This window comes from Morone saxatilis, unplaced genomic scaffold (assembly GCF_004916995.1).
Source record: "Morone saxatilis isolate NCDOM2014 unplaced genomic scaffold, NCSU_SB_2.0 Contig11, whole genome shotgun sequence".
NCBI lineage: Eukaryota > Metazoa > Chordata > Actinopteri > Moronidae > Morone > Morone saxatilis.
In genome coordinates, this window is record NW_023339663.1 from 8,661,996 (window position 1) to 8,675,479 (window position 13,484).

Sequence of the window (13,484 nt, forward strand, 5' to 3'; positions counted from 1 at the left end):
TTCTTAAAACACCCTGTACAGTATCTTGTTGTCGTTGTTTTTACCTGTACTGGAAAGCACTGCACCTGCCTGTGCTTGAAAATTACCACACAAATAAAATGATTCTTATTCTGGTTTATATTCTTGTAATATCATATGAAACAATGAATAGGGTTTTCTGAGAGATTAGATACATTTTCTATAAGCACTGAAAAATAATATTTTGCTACATTGGCCTGTGTGTCAGTGTCTGACTCATACCTGACAAATGTTTTTTCTCCACTGGCTTTTTTGTACTTCACCACATTTTCCACTTCATACTGGTGCTTTCCTTCATGGAACTGGTGGAGGATCAGCACGCCTCCCTTGACCAGAGAATCCTGACATATAGAAATAAATAAACAAACTTTCTCTTAACTGAACATCAACCAATATACACAAACATATGTTTTAAAATGTATCTCACATATGGTGACATTCAGTGTTAAAGACAGATTTTGTCACCAACCTTCAGATCCATGGTGCCGACAGTGTCCGCTGCTGATAATGCCAAAGACTAAAGCCAACACCAGGTATGTAGCACTCTTTTAAAGCCCTCGGTGTGTTAGTGCTTCTGCTTTGCATGAACAGAAGGGGAAGTAGGAATGAAGGGTCACTGAGGCAGTCATGGATGAGGAACTGATGTCAGAAGAGGAAGTTAATGAGGATTAGTAAATCTTAAATAAAATGGGGACATGCTGTACAATATGGTTTTGTCAGAAAACAGAACTTGCGACAAATATAGAAGAACAAGAGAATTCATTAATAAAAGCATTTTATGTTATTGTTCATTGAACTGAACTGTACGGTAACTCAAAACATTAACATCTCACATGAAACACCGTTTTCTTTTTTTCTGGATGTTCACTTCCTTAATCAACAATGCCAATAAAACAAGCATAAAGACACATAATCCTTAACAGGGAGAAGAGGAAATGATAGCCATCCATTGTATAGTATCTCACATTAGACATGGGAACTACTGAAAGAACATTACTTCCTCTGTGACAGTAAACAATATACATTTATACTATGTGTGGTTTACAATTCACTATCCCACTAGAAACGGAAGGGATCCAGATACAGTTCTGCGTAAACTGTAATGGTCACTTTGGATTCACAATATGTCTATGTCTATTATAATGTAGTAAGATATCACTAATGGTATTTTATCAAAAGGTAAATACAGTAAACAGTGCTTGTACATTGTGCCTTTTTATGAATGCAACTGTCCAGTATCTAAAAGTGTTGTATTCTGCACCGTGTGTGGTATTGTACAGTGGTGAGTGAGCAGACATATGCACTGGTTCATTTGTATGTATAAATCCTAAATATGTTTAAAAATACAAGTAGTTTGAAAGCTTTGGAGAAACCAAGAGGAACGTTTTGGTAGAAAATTTTAATGTTGCCCAGTGCAAGTGTACACAAACAAAGTTATGTTTATATTCATTGTTTCTCAATACAACACATTATGTACATCACTGAGGCCAAACAAATGGGTTGAGTGTATTTACTTCCTCTTAAAACATTCACAACAAAGTCTTTTTTAAATATTGTTTACATCCTTTATTGGCAATCAGCAGAATAGCATGAAACTAAAGTCAGGATATGAATCATGCTGCCTGACTGCACGAAACAAAACAGCAACCAGATTCACAAAAACATGGCTCCAAAGCACTACTAGAGGTAAAAAAAAAAAAAACTACAGCCAGCATCTGGTTAGCTTAGTTTAGCGTAAAGAGAGTAAACAGGGGAAACAAAGGTCTGTCCAAAGGTAATAAAATCCACCTACCAGTCTGTCTAAAACTCACTAATTAACATGTTATATCTCAATTGTTTAATGCATCCACAAACTGACAGAGACATTTACCTGATTAAAGGAAGAGAAAAAAAGATGTTCATGTTACAGTAGTCTTTCTGCACATGACTGCAAACATATCTGCTGGTGCAACGCCGACTGTTTTTTTACTGGGATGAGTTGTGTTACTAAATTTATACAAACACACACACTGCACACTGAAGCTATTTCCAGCTTTCCCTGTTGAGCCAGTGAAGTCCAGCTAAATCTGTATGCGCTGAGGTGGATTGAGTTACAAGAGAGGATCACGCCACTGTCGCAAAACATCTCAGGTCATCAGCCTCACACAGCAGTATGCAAGAGATGAGATACAGACCACGTTTCCACTGTCTCAGAAGCTGGCATAAGTGGACAATCCAAACTCAACCAGGTACTGTGGTGTCCTGACCATACTGGATATAAATTAAATGCATGAGGTGTGTTTTTCTTTTTAGTTTTTTTTAGCTGTAACAAAGTTTCAGAAACAACTCATAAAGACTCTTTAGCTTTGGCTTTGTGTATTGTAAATTTTATGAAACTCTCTCTCACAAGTCTGTGATTATCTGAAGCACATTAGAATAAAAACGTTGATGTTTCTTGCTCAACGTGAATAGAAATTCAATAAAACTATTTTATGTGTTTTATTGATTATTGTGGTATTCCCTATGAAGTACTGTAAACGTGTTTGAATGTGAAATTGAATTAAAATGAATACATACTGAACAATATCCATCAAACCATGAAAGTAAACCACCATGGAATGAAAGGGACATGTTGCAGCTGAAGGAATGACCTCTGGTTACAAATCAGGCTTTGAAAGTACTACTCACCTTCCAATACTTCTTTTTAACTGTATGAGCTGTGACACAGTCTTGTATTGTCTCTGTGTGTGTGTGTTTGTGTTCCAGATGGTGATACTCGATGTGTTAGTAATAGGGGGTGGCCCTCATGCCTTGACTCTGGCTAGCTTGTTATCCAACCCTGATCCAAACTCAGACCCTGGGCATGACTTACCCCTCTCCCCCTCTTGCCTGGACTCTCAGAGGCCTCAGCTAAATCCAGAGACATTCAACAACAAACGCTGCAGTGGCAAGAAGAAGAAGAGGGCAACAGCTGGTACCATATGCTTGACTTTACCTACTTCATAATTATGAGATACAATTTCATAGTTTTGACTTCCTCTCCTAAGTCATAAGTCTGAATTAAAATGGACTCAAATTGTCATTTTAAAATCATAACCTAAACACAAAAAAATATTATTGATTATTACTCTTTTCTTCTCTTATTACTCTATTACTCTCTAGTAATACATTATTATGAATTGCCTTTGGTTACTTCTATCATTTATTCTATTTGAATCGCAGAACAACTCTGAGATATGGGATGTGTGATTCAGAGGTCCAGGACCAGGCTACCTTAGTTTGTTTACAAAACAAAACACTAAATAAATGAATGCTCTTTTGTCATTGTTACAAATTCTGACGTACTATAATCAAACTGAGTTTTGCTTCCTGTGTGGCCTTATAATTCATTGCATATGTGGTTTGTGATTAGTCTCTGCAGGCGTGACGCTGGAGGAGCAACTAGCGAAGTCAACAATATCAGAGAGGGCCGTTTGTCCCCAGCTGAGTCTCCGAGTGGTAGATTCCTATGGAGAGTGGACCACTCTGTGGGAGAGCCAGTTCACAGCTCTGAACATCCGTCATCTGCGCTCACACACACTGGTGCACACAGACCCTCTCAATAAGGTATAAACACAAACACACAATTCCCCTTTAGTAGAAATGAGGAAGGTGCCTTTACAGTATGAGTATTAATGAATTGTGAATGTAAATAAGCACATGTGTGTGTTTTGTCCTCGACAGAAAGCATTGCAGGAGTTTGTTTTAAAGTATGATCGTTCGGCGGAGCTTCACAGTCTTCCAGACCAGGTTTACATTCTGGATGAAAATGCATTTTTTAATGACATGAGGCTCGGCAAGAAGGAGAGGAAACGTCTAAATATCACCTCAACACTCAGGAAGAGTTTAGCCTTCAGTCTGCCAGGAACCAAACTAAGTGTGGATTTCTTTAAAGATCAGGTTGGACAAAAAATTGTGTGTGTGTATTTAACAGATGTTATACTCTATGATAGGTCAAGAATAACTTTAAAATAATTACTATTGTTTGTAACATTTTAATTGCTCTTGCCAACATCACATTCACAGTTTTACCAAAGCATGCAACACTGTATCTAAATAACCTATGTTGTGGTTTGAATTTAGCTTTTGCTTGGAGTTTGGAGTTTGGAGTAACTAACTTTGAGGTAAAATATTTAAAATTATAGCAAGAACAGAATCATACAGTATAATTACAAGCTTATATTAAACACCATTAAACAATACTCCTAGCATTATTGCCCTAAAATGTGACAATGAAACTTCATGTTTGTGACTCACTTTTAATGATTTATGTCTTCACAAAGGTGTATTGTTGGTCTAGATTGCAAAATATGGAATAATGTCAAAGTTACCCACATAAAACTGAGTATTGGTATTTCCTGAGTTAATGAGATGGTGAATCTAAACATGCAGGTGGAGAGATACAATTTGGACAAAGTGCTGGTGAAGGGAACAGTGGAGCACATCAGGCCTGTGATTGAGCATAAGGAAGAGATGGAAGAAGAGAATGAACGGATAAAAGAGCGTGAAACAAAGGGTGAGGGCATGAGAGTGACTGAGAGGAAGAAAGATGGGTCAAGAAAGACAGTGAAATATTTTCAAGTCCAACTTCAAGAAGGCACTATCCTAAAAGCCCGGCAGGTTGTTATGGCAACAGGTCCAACCCGTGCCCAGATGGCAAACATCCCTTCGTGGGTGAAAAGTATTGAAGAGAGCTACCCGGAGGAGCGGTTGCAGCACACAGTGCACCTCATGCACCACCTGCCAAATGCAAGGCAAAAACTTAAAGACACAGATTGTCAGAGACAGAAAGAGACTTTTTCCACTCAAGGTGAGTCAGATTTATTTTTTCTTCTACAGAAAAGCTTTGTAGGGAACTTAGGTTTTAGCATTTGTCCTGGATTTTCATAATATTCAATAATATTTTGCTTTTATCTGAGGTTTCCGTGCTTCTGTAGACTTCAACACCTTCCTTTACAATTACTGTATGCCTATGTGTGTCTAGAACTGTGTGTAGTGTGTGAGGCAGGGCAGAGAGTATTGGTAGTTGGTGGAGGTCTGACCAGCGCTCATGTCGTCTCAATTGCCCTGCAGCAAGGTGCCAGCCATGTGACATGGGTTATGAGGAAGCACCTGCAGGTCTCTTGACAGTGTGAAACTGCATGTAGACCAATTATAAATAATTACTGTAGATTCACCTGCCGCCCTCCAACACACATCCTCTTTATTGTTTATTTTACAGTTAAAACAGTTTGATGTGGGTGATGTGGAGAGCCTGGTGGGTCGTTACTCCCACGTGGAGCATGGCATCAAAATGGATGGCCAAGCCTACCTGCGACAGTTCTATAATGAACGGAGTCTCCACAAACGTCTAGCTATGATTCGCCAGGCAAGGAAAGGAGGCGCCATCACCCCAGAGGCCTACATCCATCTACAGCCCTTCATCCTGAATGGACAGGTGGACCTGAAGACATACTGTCAGGTAGGCACGGGATGATCTTTCATATCACAATTATCTTGTTCAAAATAATATTATCATGATAATCATGAAATTATACATCATACTTTAAAATGTATGTTGTTCAAACTAAATCAGGAAATCAATATAGGACTATATGCTGGTGAGTTAGACAGCTTCTTCAAGTCAAGCCATGTGAGAATATCCACAATTATCACTATAAATGTATCACAATAAGCGATGACATCGGATATCGTCCCATCCCTACTGTCAGGTACATGGGAACCCCACAGGGTATAAGGTTGAGGATGTAGTGAATGAGGTGAGATAAAGTCAGATGAGGGGAGGTAATGACATAATGTAATGTGAGGTATGTGGTGAAGTTTTCACCTGAGTCTCATGCAACTGTCCAGGTGAGTGAAACTAGCTGGTGCTACAGGAGCCAGGCCTGGAGTTTGTCCCTCAGCACTGGGGACCACTGGACTGGAGACATGATCTGGCTCGCCACCGGCTGCAAACTTGATGTCAAACAGGACCCTTTGCTCTCTGGGGTGATGAAGGAATTCCCCATTCAGGTGGGTTAAATATTGAAAAGGTTTTTACACCACTTAGGTGTGTATAGAAGTGTGAAAAGTGGAACAAAGGAAAAACCTTTGGTTGGTTTAAAAAGGTTTTAAAATCACTTGAAGCATGGTAAGATAAAAACCAATGTATTAATTTGTGCTCTATTTTCATGATGCAACCTGAACAAAAAAATACTAATAGATCCATAAAATGTGACTGGCTGTCTTGAAGGTGATAGATGGCTGGCCGTGCATATCAGAAAGCTTACAGTGGTCAGAAGAGTGCCCACTCTACCTGATGGGGCAGTACACCGCTCTTCAGGTCGGTCTTCTATATAATGTTTTGGTGTGCAAATAAAAGCTCTCAACAAAAACCTGTGTAGTTATTTTAAAGACTACGTTTCCCCTGTCTTTTTTCCCCACACAGGTTGGACCTCATGCAGTAAACCTGGCGGGCGGACAGGCTGCTAGTATGCGAATCGCCAAGGACATCATGCGGCATCAGAAACAGGACAATGCAGAGGCTTCTGAGCTGAGTGGGGAGAAATCTAAAACTGAAGAATATATTAAACAGATGCAGGGCCTGTTATGGCTTTAACGTTAGCATTTATCCTGAAGACTTCAAATGCATGTATGTAAGAAGTTGTCTATTCTTAATGGTGATGGGCCTGTGTGGCCTTGATTAAACGGGTTACATAAGAATGCTGTGAAACTTCCTGTTTACAACAATTCTATTTCAAATAAACAAATATTAATCCTTGAGGGTACCATTAATTGTTCACAAAGATTGAATGACATGGCTTGGAAGGACAAGCTGTATGATCAGTGATCTGATAAGTTTTACATCAGTGTTTTCCAAATTAGTCTGTTTGCCAGCCAATTGAGCCCCATTGTGAACCCAGAAATGTTGAGTACTCAATCAAGGGTCAAGGCAGTGATACTCTTAATTAAGGTTTGTGGGCCAGATACTTTAATCTGCTGTGCCGGGTGGCATGCTGACCACTGTTCAATTTTCCATAGCTGTTACTTTGGAAGTTATATATTAGCCTGTTAGGATATTAATGATTTTCTTCTTGGCAAAAATGACTGAGGACAGCAAACATCTAAAGGCTGACAATAAAAAATGGACGGATGAATTTGCCTGTATTTTTCTGCTTCATACCAATCTTAAACCATTGTGTTTAATCCTCCAAATGAAAATTGCTGTATGCACATTTGGTAATATCAGGGGTCAAAACATACTAGCTGCAGTGCAACATTACAGCGTGTTAGACTTTAAAGCCGTCTTCTTTTGCCACATCAACAATCCTAATGTTCATTGATGTTATCTGATAACTGTTATTAATGTTAATTAACTGGCCCCTGGCCTCCTTTAATTTTTCAAAAGTGGCCCCCTGGACAAAGTTGAGTACCCCTGGTCTAAGGATTAAGGGTTTGTAGCTCTTGTTATTCACTGTAAAGCCCTTTGAAACAAATCTGTGATTCTGGGCTCTATAAATAAAATTAATCGAGTTGACTGAAGCCCTGTGCAAATGGTGGAGGTAATCTCTGGTCACACTTGGATCACTGATTGTCTTATTAAATTTACTGTGTCCAAACTAATTTCTATCCTACTGATGCTCGATTATGTCCAGCCACTTACCTTTCATACTGTTTAAATATCTTAAGCCACGCCCCCTGCCTGACTTCCGGATCGTAACCTTACCTGAGGTTGTGAAGAGGGCTGTAGTCACAACAATAAACTGGCGGTCTGTCTAATGTGGCTATAAAGTCACAGTTAAAACAATAAAAACAATCTGAATAGAGTCGGGACTTGCTGTCTTCTGCTTTCAGGTGGGTGGGTGTGTGTTACGTTGCTAGTGTGTTAAACACTGATGAAAGCGCTGTTCCTGTGCAACAGGTAGGCTTGTTCCTCCAGGTGAAGTAACACGCTACGCTTCCTTTATGCGCAAGGTAATAAATAGGCAGTTGTATGAAATAGCAGATCAGCACTAACTTTATCATAAGGAACTAGGAGATCTGAGATCAGAGCATTCAAACAAGTAAAATGATGAACCATGCACGATAATTCAGGGATCATTCAGGAGATGTTAAGACGTCATAACATTGTGAAAGTGAATGAAATGAAATGATTGTAGCGAGAAGGGGTGAGAGACCGTCAGCAGCAGCAGCAGTGCTGAGATCAGCTGATGATCAGCTGACCGCTCAGCTGACACACTCGCAGCTGATCGCTGCTGTCAGATCTTTTTGTCTATTTCTACTGTCGTAGTGGAGTCTGGGCAGCTATGACCCTGCAATTTATCAAAAAGAGAAAAAACCTTTTGAAAACTGGGAAAACCCTGTGATTGCGTGACTTTTCCGGTTATTTTGTCATATCACGTTACTTTGCAGTATTTTCTTTTGAAATATCCCTCTAACAGATTTCTCCTCCCTAGTCCAGTTTGGGATTTGTACAAGATAATTTTATTAATAAACAAATAAAAGACGACCAACACACACATAACTATGAATATTATAAAGTGTAGCGTTGAGAGCACTATCTTAAGAAATAGTAAAGAGAAAGGCCTTTAAACGTGTTATGTAACTGGGCTCTGGTGAAGTTTGTTTTGCCGGTCCAGGGTGTTTCCCTGCCTTTCACCAACTGCATGCTGGGAAACTGTGGCTTCCACTGAATAACAATAAGTGAGGAGAGAAATGGATGGATAGATTGTTGATGATGTATGATGCTATGATTGTAACTGTAACAGTGATAAACAGCTTAACAAATATAAGTTTATCTCACTGTGTATGACCCACAGCGGATCACAGTATTACTGTAATTCTGCTCTGTATCAAGTGTTTTAGTGGCTATTTCAAGATGTCAAATAAGTTGTTGTTTTTTTTTTTAATCCTAAAGAAGGAATAAAGAGAAGAGAAGATGGTTTTTCTGCCTCAAAACAAACAATTTTATCGTGTCCATAGTTGTTTTTTATTGTCATGATCATTAATAATCATTAAGGAATGTTTTGTGTTTTCTCAGCACAATGAATGTGAGGAGAGTGGAAAGGACAGTTCTGAGTGTGGAGCAGTCGGAGGGAGTTGGTGCTCGTGTCCGCAGGAGCATTGGTAGAAAGGAGGTAAATTCCTCAATCTGTTAATGTAGTCCAAACTGTCAACCCTTTGAATGACTGCTCTGTCAAAAAACTGTACACATTTTATTTCTAGCTGAGAAACCTGGATCCTTTCCTGATGTTGGATGAGTTTAAAGTGAGCAAGCCGGCAGGTTTTCCAGACCATCCTCACAGAGGATTTGAGACGGTAAGCATTTTAGGAATTCCAAACTGTTTAGTGTGGCAGTATTCAGATAAACTGGCATAGACAGCCAGCCACTTTTGACTGTCCACCCCTCTCCGACATCAATAAAAAGACAAAAAAAAAACAATAATATCAAACCTTTAAAGACCACAATGTAAAACATTTACAAGTTCCACCTCCTCAGCTATGAGAATTTCCTGCTCTTCTTTTTCTTTTATGATAATAAACTGATTATATTTGGTATTTGGACTGTTGATCAGACAAAACGAGCAATTTGATGACACCCCCTTGGTCTTTAGAAAATTGTGACGTTTATTGTCCACTTTTCTACGACACTTAATAGACCGAGTGATTAATCAAGACAGTAATCTACAGATTCTTCAATTATGACAACAATCGCTTTTTGCAGCCCTTCTTATTACAACTGTCTTTTCTGAATACTCCTCTGATGGATAAAATCCAAACATTATTCCAAACAACAAAATCTGTATGCTTTCAACCTTATTTTTCAGAACTCAGGGCAAAGAAGAATCTAACTCATTTTCTAACGAATTTGCATAACAGTGAAATTATATAATTTGTAAACAGCATGCAACACCCTTCCTCCTACTGACACTATACTACAACTCCTTTAACCAAATAACTAAAATTGGAAATTCCTACTTTTATCACTAGATGGCGACAACAGGACAGTGTCCAGAAAGTAAGCGACAGTGCCACTTTGACTTTAATAAAAGATGTAGGTTTAGATTTAAAAAATCATATAGAAAGCCAGCGATATCAGAGATAGGCTATAATATCTGCTGGTACCGTTAAAGTTTGCATGTTTAGTTTAGTCCAGAAAGCTTTGAGTTAAACATTAATGATGACAACTCACATTAAATTCCCCTATTTTGAAATAGAGGAATTACCCTGGCTTCTGGTGTGTTTTCGTGGAACCATCCTTGTGGTTTTTTTGTTCTTAAGAATGTGAAATTAATGTATAATGACTCCACCAAAGAAATTATTCCTTAACCATTGTTTGTGACATACTGACATGTTGACCAGTTTATTGAAAACTGAGAGATCAAATGCACATGCAAAACCAAACTTGAGACCATTTTGCGATGGGATCACTCAAGCCACAATGCCTGTCAACATGTTGAAGTTCCAAGCCATGGGTCCTTAGTACATCATGACATGAGTACTCGTGGGCCATACCATAGCCATCATCAAACTCTGCCTTCATTTTGATCTCAACTACTCATTTGTACAGTTTTGTGACAGAATATTCCGCAGTTGTGATACAATTTGTCCATAGACAGACAGACAGACATACAAACATCTGCCAAAGTACTGAAGTACCTCAGAGGTGGTTCCCCTGTCTCCAGAAACACATTTTGCCATGATGATACAGACTCATACGGTGAAAAATGAAAAAGACCCTTCTTTTAAATACAGTATTTGACTATTTTCTGCCCACAAACCAACAGAAACTCTTCCCACATGATGAACATTTGCTTTTGCTTTTTCATCCCTTTGGATGTGGCCTCAGTGTTTACTCACATATTTAAAACGTTCACATTTAGTACAGTTCAGAACCCACAGCTTCCCCTCTGTGTTTATTTTATTTCCCACCTTTCCTTCCCTGCATCTTATCATTTATTTGCTGTCATTATTTAATCTCTGATTTAGGAGTATTGTTAAAAATGAGTAATCGATTATCTAATGACAAGTTCGGTATTTGAAAAAACTTTTCTTGTGTAAAAATTTTAACTCATACAGTTTCTAAATGTTAGATTTTTTGGGGGCCGTTTGTCATACATCATTTTGGGCTGTGGTGTGATGGGAATTTTTCATTACTGTTGCATTTTACAGACTCATTGGTTAATTTGTAAATGAAAAAAAAAAAACTTTAGATACATAGGTTACCACTAGATTTTTCACATTTGTTCAACATTAATATTGTTTAAAAGCTGGTTGTAACTGATTTCCTATAGTTACCTGCACTTTAAAGCTGCACAAATCAACATGACATAACAATGAATCCAATGACTGTGTGATGTTAAAGATGCTGCTCGTAGTGACAAAACTTCAGAGAGATATCACCAGATTCTTTCGCCATTAGCTCTCTGGAGTATTTTAGCACCTTTCAGCTCATTGTTTTTGATTTTTGTTTGGCCTACAGCAGCAAGCAGCTGTTTGCTGCAAAAATGCTCCGATAAGCCCCTCTCAGCAGGTGGGAAATCCATGTTGGTCTTCTGTTCTCTTCACCTTGCCAGGAGATTGACATTGCTTTAATAGAAATACCCTATTATTGGGCCGCCTGGATAGCTCACCTGGTAGAGCTGGTGCCCATGTACCAAGGCTGAGTCCTAACTGCAGCGAATCCGACCTGTGGCCCTTTGCTGTCAAAAAACCCCCCAAAAATCAAAAACGGGAACAAAAGAAAGACCCCATTGAGGTTACTTGACTCCACATGAATGATGTTGTTCAGCTGTTTTCTAACACATTAGTCACCACTTTATGAGGTGATAATATTTCAGTGCTTTTATTTATATATGGTATATATATTTTGTTTTTTTTTATTGCCTTTAATTGTTAGCAACAGCTTTAGAGCTACAGGAAAAGGGGCAAAGAAAGAGTGGCAAACACGCAGCAAAGGGCCACAGGTCGGAGTTAAACCCATGGCCACTACAGCAGGGACTCTGTGGTGAGCTACCAGGGTACCCTGTCAGTGTGCTTTTTACAGCTTGTTACTTTTCTCCAAAGTGGCCAAATCAATTAATGCTGCTTTTAGTAATGGGAAACTACATTTGAGTATGGTTTGGAATGTGAACAGCTGTAGCTGAAACCATTAATTACTTAATTTTTACATAATTAAATTCACCAGGTTTTTTTACTTTATTTTTTTACTACTTACAGCCACATTGCATGAATTTTATGAATCGCAACAGGTTGGATTTATTGTATGTGATTTTAAAGGTGGTCAAACTTAACAAAACTTCTAGTCGCGAAGAGGGGCGGATAGCCGAGACGGTGCTCGGACTTATAGTGGGGACCCGTGGGTGGGGTTTGGGGTGGGGGTGTGGGGGCCCCAACTCAAAGCGTTACTTGGTCCGCCTTGTGAAAAGCTCGTGGGGCAAGTCGAGGAGGAGACGCCGGGATAGCATGGCCGGTGGCCAGTCGCCGGAGTGATTTGAAGATACGGTATGGGGGATGCCAAGATCCCCCAAATAGTGTTATGTGGCAGGTGACGCGCGAAGCTGAAATCCCGCGCAGGGGGCGGGTGCGCGGGGGGTCTGGGGCGGTGGCCGGGGGTGGCCGGGGCTGCGCGGCTGGGGCGGCATCAAACAAAAAGGGGGCCCTGGGGCGCACGTGGGCGGTGGGTGGGGTCGGTGGGTCGCATTGGTGGTGGAGCGCGCAACTAGGCTATACTCCCAGCATGCCTTTCAGCAGGTGTGTTTGCTCACACTCACATGACTTTTGAAATCACACAGCTGTGGAGACAGATCACAGGCAGCTCACCGTAGGGGCCTGCACTTTCCTCCCATAGACAGATGTGCACCTTTGAACCAGTGACCCCATAATCAACACTTCTCTTCCTGTCCAGTCTGACCACTGGGGTGCTGAAACAAGCACACACGTTCTTTTAGTGTTGAAGCAGCCCATGTCTGAAAGCCTGAGTTGAAGTAACCTGGAACACTAGGCTGTATTACATTTATTGTGGAAAAAAGTTCATTACCTATTTCTTTACATATGTCTTTCTTTATATATATTATCAAGGCATCTGTATGTATCATTCACAAAATACCTGTTTATGCTACATATGTCTTTGCTCATACAGGTAACATATGTTTTAGAAGGGATCACAGCCCACGAAGACTTCTGTGGCCATTCAGGACAACTGAAACCTGGAGATCTGCAAGTATTGAATAATTATATATATTGTTCATTTTTATGATATTTTTAAAGGAATAGTTTAACATTTTGGGAATTACGCTGTTTTGGTCTCTTGTGAGTTAGATGAAAAGATTGATACCATTTGTTCGGTAAATACACTGACCAACCATAACATGGCACCTGTGAGTGGGTGGGATATATTAGGCAGCAAGTGAACATTTTGTCCTCAAGTTGATGTGTTAGAAGCAAGAAAAATGGGCAGTGTGAGGATT

The 13,484-nt window shown here is 39.6% G+C and overlaps 3 protein-coding genes across 5 annotated transcripts in view; 2 read left to right on the forward strand and 1 right to left on the reverse strand.

Annotated features, from left to right (window-relative positions):
* The window catches only part of il1fma (interleukin-1 family member A), a 6,145-nt gene extending 4,160 nt beyond the window's left edge, over positions 1-1,985 (reverse strand). Inside the window, exons 1-3 of the mRNA XM_035652452.1 lie at positions 1,889-1,985; positions 488-657; positions 241-359 (exon numbers count right to left, since the gene is read on the reverse strand). Of these exons, the coding sequence (XP_035508345.1) occupies positions 241-359; positions 488-499 (131 nt within the window). The 5' untranslated portion in view covers positions 500-657; positions 1,889-1,985. The remainder of the gene's footprint in view (positions 1-240; positions 360-487; positions 658-1,888) is intronic.
* A 137-nt stretch (positions 1,986-2,122) lies between these two features.
* Positions 2,123-7,172, forward strand: zgc:113276 (uncharacterized protein LOC553748 homolog). 2 transcript variants are annotated; one of them, XR_004796397.1, is made up of 10 exons: positions 2,123-2,246; positions 2,764-2,971; positions 3,410-3,603; positions 3,721-3,936; positions 4,429-4,846; positions 5,021-5,154; positions 5,258-5,497; positions 5,887-6,048; positions 6,239-6,358; positions 6,464-6,485. XR_004796397.1 is itself a non-coding variant. In XM_035652401.1 (10 exons), the coding sequence occupies exons 2-10, from the start codon at positions 2,764-2,766 to the stop codon at positions 6,632-6,634; spliced, it is 1,833 nt and encodes a 610-aa protein (XP_035508294.1). In that variant the 5' UTR covers positions 2,123-2,246; the 3' UTR covers positions 6,635-7,172. The 2 variants fall into 2 exon arrangements, 1 of the variants encoding a protein (XP_035508294.1); XM_035652401.1 differs by having other exon boundaries at positions 6,269-6,358; positions 6,464-7,172.
* Positions 7,173-7,312: 140 nt separating this feature from the next.
* The window catches only part of pir (pirin), a 14,459-nt gene continuing 8,287 nt past the window's right edge, over positions 7,313-13,484 (forward strand). For both annotated transcript variants that reach the window (XR_004796398.1, XM_035652402.1), the window contains exons 1-4: positions 7,313-7,869; positions 9,056-9,152; positions 9,241-9,333; positions 13,157-13,237. Coding sequence is in view for 1 of the 2 variants with exons in the window: in XM_035652402.1 (XP_035508295.1) it covers positions 9,060-9,152; positions 9,241-9,333; positions 13,157-13,237 (267 nt within the window). In the remaining variant the exon portion in view is untranslated. The remainder of the gene's footprint in view (positions 7,870-9,055; positions 9,153-9,240; positions 9,334-13,156; positions 13,238-13,484) is intronic.